The sequence below is a fragment of the Mustela nivalis genome (assembly GCF_964662115.1).
Source record: "Mustela nivalis genome assembly, chromosome: 6".
Classification (NCBI taxonomy): Eukaryota; Metazoa; Chordata; class Mammalia; order Carnivora; family Mustelidae; genus Mustela; species Mustela nivalis.
Window position 1 is genome coordinate 48,014,533 of NC_139025.1, and position 17,125 is coordinate 48,031,657.

A 17,125-nucleotide genomic window follows, 5' to 3' on the forward strand; every position below is an offset into this window, starting at 1 on the left:
TAACTTCCAAAGAGTCCCATAGGTGTGTGGACTTCGGTCATCAAAGGCACTTTGGAATTTTTAGTGTTAAAATCTTATAGCTTCACAATTATATGATTTAGCTCACTTTTCCTACCTTTCATTTTAAAGTGCTTGGGGGTTCTTTTATGAATATCGTGATTTATTTCATATGGTGGATTTGCTTATTTGTTTCCAGTTCCCTAAAAGCTTCTTAAGATTTCTTTCTCTTATACATATTTTAACCATTTGAAAAGTAAATCAGAATTACAGAAGTACTTTCTGGTTGTGATTATCGGGGCTTGTTCTCCGTGTGCAAAATTGTGCTTGATCATCAAATAGTGTCTATTTACAACTACCCCACGTTCATGCTTCTGTTTCGTAGTATTGATCTGAGGCTTTTTAAATGCATTGGAGGAAATGGTAGCAAGCATTTCTCATTGCATCTCTTATTAAATGTCTGAAAGTTGCTGTATCTTACTGTTTAACCACCATAGTTTAACCTGAAATGGGGACGGGAGTATTATCTCATTCCCATTTGGTCTTGTGACTCTGTAAACCATCACTCCCTTCCTTTACAATAGTATCCATTTGGGGTTGACTTGAACTCCCAAGGGCCAGCGGTGCTCAGTTATAGACAAGAAGACATTCTTTTTTTTAAGATTTTATTTATTTATTTAACAGACAGGGATCTCAAGGAGGCAGAGAGACAGACAGAGAGAGAGGAGGAAGCAGGCTCCCTGCTGAGCAGAGAGCCCGATGCGGGGCTTGATCCCAGGACCCTGGGATCATGACCTGAGCCGAAGGCAGAGGCTTTAACCCACTGAGACACCCAGGCGCCCCGACAAGAAGACATTCTTTAAAAAAAAAAAAAAAAAAAGACATTTTGATTACGAGGCTGCAAGACTTGCTTCTACTCTCTATTAATACTTTGTTGTCAAACTCATTGCAAAATTAACTTCGATTTTGCATGCTGCAAACCTCAAGCCTCTTGGAGCTATTGAGTCTAATGGGAAGCCAGAGCAAGGGGAGGGCTGGAGGTGGGAACAAGTGCGGAAAGGCTGTTCTCTCTGACCTGCTTGATTTCAGTGACGACTGCCTCTTTCTCTGGAGAAAGTATGGTCCAGAACGCCAGTCTGATTTCTGCAGCATCCCACTGATACTCTTATGAGTAGCTTCTTGTTTGGACAGAGGGGACTTACAGTTCTTTAGTGTCTATCACGGAGTTTAGACTTCAGTGTTCATCTGTATGACAGAGAAACCTTGGAACCCAGAATTGGAAAAGTACATTGGCCTGTCCAACTCATTTCAGGCAGCAGCAGGATAGGAACCCAAATTCTCCATCCTTGAATTCAAGTGCATGTCTTCACAGCCTCCTCAGACTCCAAATATAGGCAAGAAAGAATCTCATTCTCCACACCCACCCCCACCCCCACCCCCATCACCACTAGCACCACATCAAGACAGTATAGGATTAGAGCACAGTCTTTGAAGTCAGCCCCAGATTCAAGTACTGATTTCTTGCCATTTTTAGCCCTATGGGCATGTTATCTTAAGTAGTCTGAGCCTCAATTTCCTCATCTGTATAATGGGAAAAATAGTACCCTCTTTACAAAATTGTTTTTTGGTTTTCTTTTTAAGATTTTACTTATTTATTCGACAGAGAGACAGCGGGAGAAAGAGAACACAAGCAGGGTGAGTGGGAGAAGGAGAAGCAGACTTCCCACTGAGCAGGGAGCCCAATGCAGGGCAGACCCCAGGACCCTGGGATCATGACCTAGGCTGAAGGCAGAGGCTTAACGACTAAGCCACCCAGGCGGCCCTCTTTACGAGATTGTGATGAGGGTTGAATTGCATTGTGTGTGTCAAAGACTTATCCTAGAGCCAGGCACACAGTTCACTACCATATTCTAGGTCGGCCTATATGCTTCTCTCCTCCCTACCTCCCTTACATCCCAGAATGGGTCTTTGATAAATAGTGGCATCCCAGGAATGATTTCCTGAGAAAGATCCTAGGCGTGGAGAATGGATTTGCTGGAAATTCTCTTGTGTGGCCGCGGTTTGCATCTGTTTCCATCTGTAGGCAGGGCCCCTTGACTCACTCTTGGAGTGAGTGACCTCAGCGTTTGCTCTAGGTTTGGACTCGCCTTTTTGCCTCTCTTCACGTTGTCTGCAGTAAACGGCTACAATAACCTGAGTGTGTTATTTAGAATCAGACACTTCACAACGATGTCTTTTTTTTTTTTTTTTTTTAGATTTTATTTATTTGTCAGGGATAGAGGGAGAGAGAGTGAGTGAGCACAGGCAGACAGAGAGGCAGGCAGAGGCAGAGGGAGAAACAGGCTCCCTGCTGAGCAAGGAGCCTGATGTGGGACTCGATCCCAGGACACTGGGATCATGACCTGAGCGGAAGGCAGCTGCTTAACCAACTGAGCCACCCAGGCGTCCCACAACAATGTCTTTCATTATGAAACTGTGTCTCTTTATCTGTATCCTTTCTCTTTTGCATAATGCTATACACATCATTTTTCTGCACAGTGACCTTCTGGAGATTTCCAATTTTCTTTTCCCGTGGCAGCTACCCCTTCATGTGTGGAGTGTTCTTTCATCGATTTACCTTTGTATTAGGAGATCCGAACCTCCTTGCTGTGGTGATAGTTACGCAGGCCTTTGTCTCGTTTAATAAGATCACTTGGTTGAACACTTGGCTTGAGCCTCTCATCCTGGGGCTGTTTGAAGTGCTGCCTGCACACATGTGGAAACTCTATGTATTTCATCTCCATGATTGCAGGAGACAATTTTATGCAACGTTAAGTTCCTTATTCTACTTCCTGTTACAGGGTTTGTGTGTGTGTGCGCGCACGTGTGTGGTTTGAAGTAACGTTTGTTTCTTATGCCATGCTTACTTTCTTTCTTCAGAAAGGCAAATTGTGTTTCTAAAAAACCATTCGAATAAAATGTGGAGAGGAAAGATGATGAGGTACATTTCTATTAGGCGGGGGTGACACAGGACAAAAAAAAAAAAAAATCAGACTTGACTGGTCTTCCTGTTAATTTAGTTTAAATGTCATGTGTGTTTTTAGTCCGTCAGGTAATTTTCCCATTGCTGCAAACTGCCCTTTGAGGCATACAAGATAGAGGAATGCTTGTAAAATGAATGGCAGCAATTATTATTCAAATGAGGGGGGTACCAACCCGGGGAAAGCACAGCTTGGAGGCTTGTTACCGCGTGAGATTTAATTGGATTGTATATTTGTGAAGATTTCTACATTTTAACATAAGGCAACAGCAAAGCTCCCTTGGAGGAGAAAAATGGCACTTACAAATTCCAGTTACTGAGCTTAGCGAGCCCACTGGTGCACATTTCTTCACAATAGAGGGCATTTATTAACGTTTGGGTTCTGGGATGTGCCCTCAGGGGCTTTTCCACCACATCAGTATTCATGAGCATTGTCAGAAAATAGCAGTCACCTGCCTCTATGAGCGAATTATCTTCTTGGAAGATGCAGAATTTACTGTTCTCTAAAATGGAGGGTCCAGTGTCTATGTGCCTTTGCAGAAGGAAAAATAAACATCAGTTTAAGACAGTTTTTTTTTAACAGTTTGCCGTGTTTTCATTTTTGGATTTTTAAGGGTGTGTGTGTGTGTGTGTGTGTGTGTTGAAGAGGTCCATTAGATAGGCACTGTTGGATTATGAAGAACCTCTGATTTCATCATGTCTTAGTCTTTTATAGACCCTTTTCCTTGTTAAAAAAAAAAAATGTGGCATATCTAATAGGTCCATTTTGGAAACGGTTTAGTTCTGCCTAGGAATATCTTCGTGAAGCCAAATGTCCCGAAACTGTCCCACGAGTTTCAAAGCTCTCACCGGACCCTACCTTCCAGGTGCTATCAGCTTTCCTCTCTTCTGCCCTCCCATAGTTAAGATTCTCTTCCTGCTCTTTTACCCCCTGTCGTCCCAGCATGTTGCTTTAGTGGGGTTTGTGTGGAGGATCTGACCACCAGGAGGGGCACAGGGATTTCCCTGAGATGTCAGACCAGCAGTGAAGCCTGTCTGGGGCGGGCAGGGCTGCCAGGCTTTGAGTCCAGTCAGAAGGCCTGGGTTCTGCAGGTAACCCCAAGGTTTCAAGACGTGAGGTGCCCATCAAGGCACATGCCTTCTTCATGCTCTGTCTCCTCAGTTCTACGGGGAGATGCCTGCCTTGACCGACTCCTGCGGATGTTGTGAGATCCAAATGACCAAATGCCTGGGAAAGATTGAACCAGCAATAACACACCTGGTTCCTCTCGTGTGATCCAGGACCCACATTTCATTCAATTTTCTAATAATTGGATCTCTTACCCCATTTAGTGACAGTCTTTAAAAAAAAAAAAAAAGAGTTAACCACTGGGGATTACAAACATTTTATTAAAGTTTTACCCTACCAAAGAGGATATGACACGAAATAAGGTTATTCACAATCATTTAAAATCTTCTTGGTCTGTCAGTTACTCATCTGTGTTATAAGAGCCGTTCTCTCAGGATTTACTTGGTGGCACATAATCCTTGCCTCAGCACTAAACAAGCCCAGCCTGTTAGGTTTTTGACACCATGGCTTTTTAAACAGGTATAGTTTTTAAAGCCAGGTGTTTTAAGTGTAAAAATAGTGCTGTATTTTTGCTTGAGGGAAGAGAGTTCATGTCTTTCAATCCCAAGATGTCAGTTGTTACTTCTTGGAGTGGTTACCCCCGAGTACTCCTGTCTCTTGTTTGCTGCTTCTCATCTGTGGTGGGTGGGGAAGCAGGACAACAGAGCTACTAATAAATCAGGTAAAGTGACATAAATAGTTCCTGAGCTGCTTGTGCGGCATTTTCTGTGAGAAGAGTGTGTGGGCTTTCTAGCACCTTCCTCAGCTTTGGACACCACTTGTTTGTGTTCTAGTTGTCTACTCTTGGGGTGTGTGATCAGCAGTCTCTGTATAAATGAGGCTTTACTGGCTCAGAGGCTGGTGTGTTTCTAGGAGGCCTAAATGTCCCTCAGATGTGGTATAATGAAGTCTTGGAAGTTGAATGGGATTAATGTCCAGAGTATATGTACCTTGGTCATTTTTCAGGGTAAGATTGAGGTCCATAGACTCCTGGGCGACCTTCACGGATCATACTCACTGAATTGAGCTGTGTCAGGACTAGATTCAGAAGGGCTCTTTCTGGTAGCCTCTGCCAAAGCTTAGGCCTTTGGAAGACGCAGCAGAGACCTTTGAGTGAAGCGTAAAGGACTCAAAGTTCTCAAGGCTAGTTACCTTCCTTTTGAAATAGGAGCTCTTTCTGTCCATCTCACAGCTGGGAAGGAGAGACAGAGGTTTCCTTCAGTCCCTTCCCATCAGTATCCTACAAGCAGAGAAACCCCCAAACTGAGGTCCCTAAACACAGCATGATGGATACATCTCTCTGATTGGGGGGGCACATGTCCAGGTCTCGGTGGGGAGGCAAGATCCCGGCTGTCACCATGCCTCCTGGCCATCCTGGTTACTCTCAAGGCTTTGCTTAAAAATGTGGCCATCTGTCTGTACAAGTCGAGGAAGCAGTCATGCTCTATACCGATTTGTAGTAACTAGCATTTACCTATCGGTAATTAACTACACCAAGTGGCTTTACTATCACTTGCTGAGTACCTGCTAGGTCCCTGGAAATTCTAGACACCTCATGTAACTCTCCTTTGGATTTCCTTCTGCCACTGTGAGGGAGGTGTTGTTACAAATCACATGAAATACGTGCCGTGCACTTGACACGGCGGGTGTCCGGGCTCCCCGTGCCATCTCTGGAAGATGCGCCCTATGGTGGCATGATCTCGTCACTCTTGTTCGCTAGGATAGTGCCCAGCCCGTAGCAGCTGCCCCACAGATATTTGGATGGGTCATAAACATTGTTAGAGGTGGGGCGCTGAGTCAGCCTCTGCCTTCAGCTCAGGTCATGATCTTAGGGTCCTGGGATCGAGCCCCACATCGGGCTCTCTGCTCAGCAGGGAGCCTGCTTCCTCCTCTCTCTCTCTGCCTACCTCTCTGCCTACTTGTGATTTCTGTCAAATAAATAAATAAAATCTTAAAAAAAAATTTTTTTTTAATTGTTAGAGGTCCCCATTTTTACACCTGAGTAAACTAAAGCGCAGAGACGTGAGTTGTTGAGCTACAGCTGGAAGGTGGTGGCTGGGGCAGGGTCGGATCCTGGACCCGGCTGGCTCCAGCGCCGAGCCTGTGCTCCTAACCCTCCTACTGCCCACCCTAAGGGGAAGGGATGGTTCTAGTAGGCAGTGGTAAATGCCTGGCAAGTGTCCGAGATGGGAGAGACCTTAGGTATGTGCTTGCTGTTTGTGAACTGGCTGGTGCTGGGGAGACTGCCTTGCCCTTGGAAACAGGAGCCAGGATGCCCCAGTGCCTGAAGCCCATGCTCAGACTTTGGGCCAGCAGCAGGACTTGGCCCTCTTCCCTCCTGCAGGCTCCTTAGTCATTTGTCCCTTTCAGTCTCTTAACCTTCCATTGACTGCTGGGCCCTGGTTCTCTAGCGGATGCCCTGCCTCCCTTGATAGATTGCCTTTTTTTTTTTTTTTTTAAAGTGGGAGAGAGGAGGAGGGCAGGGGCAGAGGGAGAAGGAGAAAGAGACTTCCAAACAGACCATCCTCTGAGCACAGAACCTTACACGGGGCTCTATCTCACGACCCTGAGATCCTGACCTGAGCTGAAACCGAGAGTCGGATGTCCAACTCACTGAGCCACCCAGGCCCCCCTGCCTTGACAGATTTCTACTCTGTCTCCACAGAGTATGCTGTTTTTTAGTCTATACTGGCTAAAGGAACATGATTTTAGAAAGTAATGGTAAGTGATGAGAATGGATTTAGTAGAAAAAGCACATATACTTGGGGAGAATGTGGTGAATTGTAAGCATATACAATTTTATGATGTAGGAACCTCGATGGACTTCTCTCCCTCACATCGATTTGCGTGGATAAGACATGCTTTCCTTTCTCCGCTGTTTAGGTAACTGACGAAGTTTGCTGCTTTTCCCAGAATAATTTGGCAGTGTCACTGTCACCTATATTCCAACTTCTAGGCAGTATTTTATAATGATGTCCAAAGAGACCCATAGCAGCACAAATATCAAATCGACTGGCTTCTGTATAAATAGGTGCCCCGTTATCAAACGAGAAGGAATACCATCTTTCCCGTCTGTCCCCTGGTGAGGTCACATAAATTTAAGTTACAGAAGAATACACTTGGCCGTAAAGAAAATCATGTTACCCCTTCAGCCACAGCCATATCCCAATTCTGAGTAATTCATCCTTCTATCAAGGTAATTGTGTGTTTAAAAATTCAAGAAAATGCTTCCCAAGGTTCTTTTATTCTTTGTGTTTGCTATTGATTTCTTTTTGTTTATAGAATCACAGGAGCCTTGGGCGATAAATATTATATACCTGCCTCAGGCAAGACTATACTCAAGTCATCCTGAAACCGTTGCTCATTCTCCTCTAGAATGTCTGAAGAGATGAAAGCATCCTGGGGGCATTGTTACACTGGATCATTTACTTGGGGAGTTTTTCCTAAAATCTCACCTTACCTCTTTCTCTTGTAATCTTGCTCAGAAAAATAAAAGGAGTTGAGTTCAAAACACATCTTTTCCTGAGTTTATAAAGAGGGTTTTGCTCTATAGCTTTCCCCCTCAGGGTTGAATAAATATTGATGTTGACGTTAGTGTTTATGATGCTGGGGTGTCAGAAATGATCAGCCCACTTTGCCTTCAGTGCTTTATAGAAATGAAGAAAGGGGAACAAAAGCAAGTTCTGACTCACTTCGAGGCTGTCAGGTTGCTACCTAATGGTTCTGGTACCTTGAAGATGGATTTGCTTCCTTAAGGCTGTGGAAACTATTTTGAATTTATTTTTTGCTATTTACTTTTAGGTACATTTTGACCAATTTAAAGAAGCATTAATACTGATCTTGTCTAGAACTCTGTCAAATGAAGAGCACTTTCAAGAACCAGGTAAGGGCCCTGACTCACTTTTCTTCTCTACATTCCCTTTTAAGAATTGTCCAGGGAAGAATCCAGGGACCTTGAAGCATGTCTGTGAAAGCTTGGGTGTCTGACTTTTACAGATCAAACAGTTATTTTCAGTGACTGGTCTTCTGATATTATCCTAAAAGCCTTGCAGCTGTTGAACTCTAAAATGAGGCTTCCCTACCACAACAGTGTATTATGGAAGAAATAATTGGATTGTTCCTAGGCAATATGTCAGATGGAGCGTCTGTAACTCATTCCTGGAATGAGCAGAGTGAAGGCGGACCGTGCCTCCTGCATCCTACTTCCTGTGTTCATGGAAGGATCTGAGTCGGGGGTGGGGGGAGGGATTTTGCCTGAAAGAAGAGTCATCAATCTAAAGATAATCTTATTTAGTCCTAGTAGGTGGATAACTCTCTGCTATAGACATTATCGCATTATATCATAATTGATCATATCTGTCTCCAGTGATAGTTCTTGTGGGCCATGTTGTTCATTTTCGTATTTTCAGTGTCTAGGAGAATGCTTCACACATAGTAAATATTCAACAAATGTTAAAAAATAAAGAACTTAACATTACACTTCACTGATTTTTTTTTGAAAGCACCATAGATTATAAGACATTATTTTATGTATCTCTGTAAAGAAACATCTTTTGCCAGTTATATTAGTAAAACACCATTGATTGTAAGACTTATCCTAAAGTCAGTGTTCAAATGTGTGTGGGGGAGGGTGTGTGTGTGTGTGTGTGTGTGTGTGTGTGTATGTGTCTGTCTGTCTGTCTGTCATAGGATCAGTGAAATATGGTGAATATTTAAAGGAAAGTCTGAACAGGGTTGAAATTTGTATTATAATACAGTCCAATTTTATCAAATCATTGGTTGTCAGATTTAGGCTAGGGCTTGGCTGTAAGGAGCATGAGGGGATTTTTGGGGTGATGAAACTGTTTCATATCTTGATGGTGGTGGTAGTTAGAGATACTAAGAGTTTTTCCAATCCATAGAATTGTGTGCTGAAAATGAAATACTGTGTGAATTACACCTCTATAAATCTGCTTTTATTTTTATTTATTTTTTAAAGATTTTTTATTCATTTTTTTATTTGAGAGAGAAATATCACAAGCAGGCAGAGAGGCAGGCAGAGGGGGGGGCGGGAATAGGCTCTCCGCTGAGCAGAGAGCCCGATGCGGGGCTCAATCTCAGGACCCTGAGATCATGACCCAAGCTGAAGGTAGAGGCTTAACCCTCTGAGCCACCCAGGTGCCCCTATAAACCTGCTTTTAGAAAAGATGACATAAAAATATAATCCAGTTTTTGAGATTGAGGAGAACTCATTAACATTTTGTCACTAGAACTACTCATTCAATGTGACCTATTTAGATAAAGCACTTTCATTTCTTCACTGGTGATCTAGTTCTTCACTCTACTTTCTGGAATGGTTAAGATTTGTGTCGTATGTATGAACATTGCGTTTAGCAGTGTTTTGGACTCCAGACTGAAGTTCCCCTTTCTGCCTAACGTCACCACCTCTAAGAACGTTATCATCAACTCTGAGGCTTGCCAGCGCTCTCTAGAAGCCTGCAGTGAGCCTGTGGGGGAGGTTATTGCCTTCTGGAGATTTTCCAGACCACTAATAGAATTTCTGTAGATAACCACTGCTGGAACATGGGCTTCTGTTCTCAGGAGGTCTCACATTCTGTTCATATTTTTACTTATTTATGCCGACTTTCATCTTGATAACAATAGGGGAAGATCCTAGGGACCTGAGTAGAGCTATGGTGACATCTCCACATTTTAGTTCATGAGAGCCTCTGTAACCTCAGAATCCAGTTTGCTTCTCTTCTGTGTTGATCCCATGCCTTTATGTGGGTTTGGAATGGGCAGTCCTGCCAGTAGTCCACATGATCTCTGTGCTGCTCTTTCCTCAAAACCTGTATGGTCACCTGCCAGAAAAAGGTCATACTAAATGTGCCAGTTTATGGTGACCCCAGATGTGAGGAGTACCTCCTAGAGCTGCTCGGTGTTGGGATCTAAATAATAGGATGGGGAAGGTAGGCAGAGGCTGGCTGAGCTTGGTCATAGCCGGGAAGTAACATTTACAAATCTGGTTCCAGATGGTGGGCTTGGAGTTATGGGTGTGCCCCACTGCTGTGCAGGTCGAGACCGTAATTTGGACAAGTCTTCCAGGAGAACACACAGAAGGGGTTTTATCTTGTTGCTGTGTGCTCCGTCCTTTGGGGAGGCTGCAGCAGACCTTTGGGAGAGAGCCGTCCCAAATCAGCGGGGTGAAGCAGCCGAGCACCTCTTGAGAGCATTTTGCACAGCATTTGTGCCCGCCTCACCCCCCCCCCCCGCCCCGCAATGCCTGGCCTGCAGGATCAAAGCTAGGATTGAGCCAGCGCCTTAAAAGAGTGTTTGATCTCCTCGGAGCCAGTGAGTCAGCCCTGCCTCCCACACTCCCCGCTTTGTGCCTGGGCATCTCTGCTTTTTCTGTCCCTGGCCCATCTCACTCTGGCCCCTCCAGTTGTTCCTGGGGATCACGCAGTCCGTTCCACTGCAGCATCCTCCCACCCACTCAAAAATGTGATTCAGCCCCCACAGGCTGACTGGCTTGGCAGGCAAGCGACAGAGAAAGAAGGTTCAGGACTCAAATGCCATATCAGGAGTCCACCTGAGGTCACCCCCTTCTTCCTCTGTATGAAGATGACTGTCCCCTAAAACCTAGACCATATTCCTGTAGGGCTGGAGAAAATGTTGGCATTTTCTGCATGAGCCCACCAAGGCCCGAAGAGACATGTGGCTTCGTCGAAGTCTCACAGAGAGTGGCAGAGGGGGTCGCTGCCTCCATGTCACGGGGGGACCTCCTCCTCTCAAGGAAGCTCTGGTTTAAGAATGTCAACCCCCAGATGGATGAGCTGGGGGCAGACCCAGTCCTCAGTCCGTGCAGCCCAGCCCCAAGGATTCTGACAATTGGCCCGAGTCAGCAGGAAGGACTGAAAAGAGCAAGTTTCACCTGATCATTAGTGACAGGAATGCCTGTGTCTGCAGCATTCTTTGGCTTTTCAGCACTTAATTCATCTTGTACCATAAGGGCCAGACCTGTGGTATTTTTGTCTTGTCTTTTGTAATCAATGGACCAACTAGACTTTGAGAGCAAAGACTGCCCTTCAACTGTGGAAGGTGACTGAAAAAATGGCCACAGTGCACAGCCTTTGAAACGGAATGGGTCACAAATGGATATTTTGTAACACCGAGATTTTTTTTCGTTAAAAATACCGGATGCAGTACCAGACTATAATATAGAAAGCCCATCTTGATATGGTGGAAAGGCCCTCGAGCCAAGACTTACAAAATACCAGCTCTGCCCCTCTAACTGGGTGGCCTTCTATGTCACCACCTCTGTGGTTTTCAGTCACCTCAAATGTGAAAGAGGTTGTACTGGAAGATACTTAAAATCTGTTCAGCTCCAAGATTCAGTCATGTCACTCTGAATATCTAAATGACATCTAAATTCGTGAAAATGGCTAGCTTTGTGTTTCTGTCAGATTCTACCTCACATAAACTGACACTGTGAAGTCCTGCTTGCTAAGGACAAATGCCTAGTGGACCTCATGCTTTCACATTCCTCTAATAAAAGAGTTATTTATAAATTAAACAAAAATGAAGCTTTATTAGAATTTGAGAGGATGGGTGCCTGGATGGTTCAGTCAGTTAAGTGTCTGAGTCTTGGTTTCTACTCAGGTCCTGATCTCAGGGTGGTGAGATCAAGCCCCATGTGAGGCTCTGGGCTGGGCATGGAGCCTGCTTAAGATTTTTTCTCTCCCTCTCTCTGCCTCTTCTCTCGTTCTCTCCCTCTAAAGAAAGAAGAAGAAGAAAAAAAAAGAATTTGAGAGGAGATGGAATTAAGTCTTATTTCATAGACTTGAGTTCTGCCATTTATAATTTCTCTGAGGTACAATTTCTTTATTTTTAAAGGTAGTGTAATGATTTTTTCATACTAGATGATTTTCAGCATCTGTTTTACTCTGATAATTTATGATTCTAAGACTCTTAGAGAAGAGTTTTTCCCCTAAAACTAGTAACAACAAAATGAAAAATGCTGATATTGAGATAGGGACAGAAAAATGGATTGGGGATGTAGGGAGTTATTTGCAGATTCCTAATTGATTAACACCAGTGACTAATTCCTTCATATCTACATGCACAATTTAATTTTTAGACTATTTTCCCAGAATAAGAGAGGGACAAAAGCTTAATTATTGGTTATTTTTTCAATTTGCTCTGGCTTTGGATTATAGGATTTTTGTAATGGAAATGCCGGCATGGGCTCTATGCCGTATGGTATCAACATACCGTCTGGGTCTGTTCTCCAGAGATTTTATCCTTGTTTGATGCATCTTGCATTAGATTTCTGTTCAGTAGTAGATGTTAGAAAGGAAGATGTTAGCAAAGAAAGAAAGCCCTTTCTTTCACCGATATACTTAGTGTAAAAATCTTCCCTTTGTTTACCTGGGGTGGGAAAGCTCAGATCTGCAAAAGCCAAATCATGAAGAAAATAAGACTATGCGTGGTTTTGGTGCAGCTGACTCTTTGATTTTTTAGATAATATTCCTAATTCCAGGGGCTGCCCTATTTTAAATATTTTTCTTATATCTTGAAGAAGCTATAACAATAAACAGATACCTCTTCATTCACTCACCAAGTTTGCAGTGAAGCAGGTCTTATGGCCAGGCATCGGGCTGGAGGTGGTGTTTGCCACTGTATTCAGAGGCATTGGGCCAGGCGCCAAAGTCTGGCCAAGGGCTCTGTTTTTAGGAGATGAACACACAAATGGCCCAAGAGTTGAGTTCGGTTGTGCTCTGTCTGGTTGAGTCAAATAAGTAAGAACTTGGTTCCTTGTTCCCATGTTGTCTATGAAGACCAGAACAATGGGGACCAGAACATTTTTCCAAAAGTTAAAGGCAAAATAAAATCACCACCACTACCATCAAAAAAGGAGTGAGGAGTCACTTCCTAAGGTCAGGGGGAGCTGGAAACACTGCAGGTCACATAAAATGATAGGACCTTCTTGGAATTATGTGAAACAATGAAAGGGCACCAGAAACTATAAAAATGCCTTTGGCTAATCAGTGCAGCTTACAGATTTTATGCTATGGAAGTATTTATGGACATGCGCAAAGATGTGTGTTTAAGGATAGTCATTTGAAATAGTGGGAAAATATATATCAAGCATGAATATTTGATAATGTATAGTTAGACAAATTGTGATGTGTCTGTAATCAAAGAATAAATAGCAATTCAAATGTGCCAGAGAAGAATGCTCGTGATAATTTTACTAAGAATGCTTGCTTTGATGATCTTGCATGTGCTTTATTTTCACTAAGGGCAGGAAGGCATTTTTTTTTTTTTTAAACTACATCTGTTGTGCAAAAAACCCAAAATACTGTTTTGAACAAAACCATGGACTCAGGAGTTGTGCCAGTGTTGTAAGTTTGTGTTTGCTCCAGAGTTGGAGAAGACTTCCAAAGCAGGGACATGAAGAGGAGAGTTAGGGAGTCTTAGCATCCCTCCCATATCAGGTAATGGGGAAAGAGGTGACAAGAAAGAAAATTCAGGCAAGAATGACACGGACGGGACTCCAGTTTCTGAGATGACAGACTGGATCACATTATGTGTTTGCCGCTAGTCTTACCCATTGCAAAACAAAATGAGGTTAAGGAAGTTTGCTGCAGGTTTGGGGGCCGTGGAGTCTCTGACTTTGCTCCCCAGGCTCAGCCCATTGGCTCCAGGCCACTGTTGGCCCCACAGAAGTTGGGGGGCGGGGAGGGACCCCATGGGGTGTGTCTCGAGCTTCTGGAGCACGAGCTGCCAGACAGAGCAGCGACCTTGTCCCCCTGAGCTCCTGTCGGTTTCATTTCCAGATAAGTAGGCTAAGCTTTCATGACATTAAGTACTTCTGATCTTTGCAAGGACTGAGGGTTCTGGTCCAGGTCTGTTTGAATCAAAGGCCAAGCTCTTTCCATGAAGCTCTGCTGCCCTAGAAAGGATCACAGCCCAGCCCGGTTGGTAATTCTACCAGGTAAAATGCTTTTAGGAAAAGAGGACCGCGATCGTTACAAAGTCAGGTGCTATCAACAGTGTGGGTGGCACTGAATTCATAGAAGAAAAGGTTCCTTGAGAGTTGGGCCAAGCAGTGACTCGAGAGAAGTACATCATGAGTTAAACCTGGAACAATGGGGAAGATTCACTTAAGTGAATGTGAATTCTCAGCCTCTTCCCCCAAGGCTGCATGGCCTTCCAATAGAGATCCAGCAGGCGGACACCCCAAGAGAAGGCTGGGGAAACAGTCCTGTCATCGTTAGCGACTCAAAGTGGTTTTCTGTGGATCTGCAAGGGCTTTAGGGCTCCACGGATCAGCTAGTCAGACTGCTCCGTCCTGTGGGTTACCGGCCACACCCTTCCACCATCCTGGGCATCCTGGGGAGATGCAGACCTTCACCTCAGAGCTTTCTTCCCAGGTAGGGTTAATCAGAGCCCCCCTCCTCCATTAATTTTGTGCCCCAAAGCACCTGTGCTCCAGCAAGAACCATCAATGCAGACTGGTGGCGACCATTCCTGAAATTCTGTCACCACATTCACTGAAAGCCCCGGATGAGCCCCTGCATCTTGTGTGCGGATTCCAGGAGAGAAGGGTAGCTGCGGAGCAGGGCAGCTGCGGAGCGGGGTGCTGGCAGCTAGGGAGCAGCTGCCCTGGAAAGGGCCGTATATATGCACAGAGGTGTGGAAGAGACGACCCTGCTGGCTGGTGACCTCCCACGGAGGCAGAGAGCACACAGGGAGGCGGAAGGAACTTCCGAAGGCTTCCCCAACGTGTTTATGTTCATTCTCTCTTGGACTCTCTTCTCCCCTTCCCTCCTGGGGACATCCCCCTCCTCACCCCTTTCTTCTTTCTACCACTCCAGCGCACCTCTGCCCTCTTCCTCGGACCCCCGCTACACTTTGCCCTGACTTCTGATCCCCACCCCATCTGTTCCTCTTGCTTCCCACCCTCCATAGACCTCTGGGTCCCTGCCCATGTCCTCCTCCTCTCTCCTCACCCTCTCCCCACTTGTGTCTGTCCATGTCTCTCTCTCCCTCCCTCTGCCCCTCCTTCTTTCTCCCTCCCACCGCCCACTCCCCCTGGTCTTGGTCTCCTTTTAATTCTTTCTCTTCTCTCTCTCTTACTTAGGGTCAGGTATGGGGTTGCACTCTGCATCATGCGCGTGTAAGGGTGTTCACAGGAGGCCAGGAGGTGGGGATGGGCCATGGGGTTGGGTGGTGCTCATTTGCTGCCTGACTGCCTTCACCCAGGGAAGCTTCTTGCGGCCCCTTGTCCTGAGGGTTGCATGTGCTTCGTCTTGGACTCCTTATTTTTAAATGAGTTTCAGGAATCCCATGAGCTCAGCAGAAATGTAATACAGGGGGCCCCAGACTGGCGTCACTCCGTGCTGAGGGCCTGTGGCTTTGGAAGGGGCTGCTGTCCTTGGGAACTATTGTCCCAGGCTAACTGAATGGGGCAGGAAAGGAAGGAGAAAACAAAGGTCCATACAAGTGTTTAAAAATAAGAATATCAGCACTAAAAAGACAGAGCTTCCTTCTTCATCCTGGAAATATCCTGAGGTCAGTTTTGGGAACAGGGAGGTTTAAATCAAAAAGTGATACAATATCCATAAAGTGATAAAATATCCATCTTATCCCTCAATAGATACAATACAGTACTTTGCCTGTGAACTTCCACTTGGATCCTCATTGTATTGCCCTTTGGCCATTGGGAGGGCAGAGCTTCCAAGTGGAGACCTCCACCCCTCAGGCTGCAGTAAGTTCAAGAAGGAGGGGTGGACAGTCCCTCCTTAATGCTCAGCTAGAGTTGAGCCAGGGAAGGCAGTCGAGAAGGGTGGGTGGGTGAGTGTCTGTGGTTTTCCCTGCCTGCAGCTGGCTTATCCCCTGAGTGGTCATTCTCACTGACTGCATTTCAGTTTTCCTTTTATTTTAAGTGCAAGACATATGGTTACAAGTCATGCATATGCGTGCTGGTTCATCCTGATTCTGGAAGGTGGACATTATCACAAGTCTGGAGTTCCTCTCCTTGGGACAGATGGGATATGGAGTAAAGAATGAGGTGTCTAGCATCCAGATTTTGTTTCCTTGCTGAGGCTGGGAGAAATGGTATTTCTTTAGTCTTTGGAACTCCCCGTTAAGATCTTCCTCCCCTTCAACTGCTCTGTAGAGACTGTTGGTTGGTTCTGTGTTTCTCTAGCAGTCTTTAGGGAAGTGAATCAGGATTTCTCTGTCCCTTACTTATAACCAAGTGTTTGGTTTATGGCATAAAACCCAGATCATCTCAACTAAGTCACGTAGGACTGCTTCAAAGCCACCTTATTAGGGCTGGTGCATTTCACAAAAAATTCTCCAAGGATGGGGTCTAAGACTCCTCTAGGCAGTCTGGGCTTGTCCTCCTTTCTTCAAAGACCATTTTTACTTTTCTCAAATAGGAGAAACAGAAAACTGAAAGAAACAAAAGTGACTCTGAAGCTTGGCAGTCCAGGCAGAGTCATAAATAAGTGTTGAAGGAAATAGACGCTGAAAGTTTGGCAGTCCTTTATGTATTGTTTGTTTCACTGGCATTTCATAGCCCTCCTTGGATCATGTGATTGGAGCAGTCACTTACCCTTATGTTAAAGAAAGCTGTTTGACCTAAACGATTTCATTTCTAAATAAATCAAGCTACACCCTATTATCTGGCATAGATAAACTTGTTCTGTGATGGAATCTTGAAATGTGTGTCTTCCAGCTGGATGCACTTATAAAGGACAGAAACTTTGCCCCCAGGCTGCTGTTGTGTGAGTCTCTCTTGGACATGGTATGGATGGGGTAGAGCATTCTTTAATTTAGGGGTTCAAGAGTGTCTTAACGTTCATTTGGTGGACTGCTGCTGTGGCCTTCTAAAGGTCTGGTTGAGATTGGTAAAGAAAATCATAGTTTTCAAATGTTTAACACACGAACAACTGTTGTCCATGAATGTTCTCTCCAGATGTCCTTACTTTTGCTCTCTCTTCGCTACTTAG

The 17,125-nt window shown here is 44.8% G+C and overlaps 1 protein-coding gene across 18 annotated transcripts in view; it reads left to right on the forward strand.

Moving 5' to 3' along the window:
• Positions 1–17,125, forward strand: part of NIN (ninein) — a 98,871-nt gene that overhangs the window by 13,660 nt on the left and 68,086 nt on the right. For all 18 annotated transcript variants that reach the window (XM_082735130.1, XM_082735132.1, XM_082735133.1 and 15 more), the window contains exon 4: positions 7,926–8,007. In XM_082735130.1, coding sequence (XP_082591256.1) covers positions 7,926–8,007 — 82 coding nt within the window. The remainder of the gene's footprint in view (positions 1–7,925; positions 8,008–17,125) is intronic.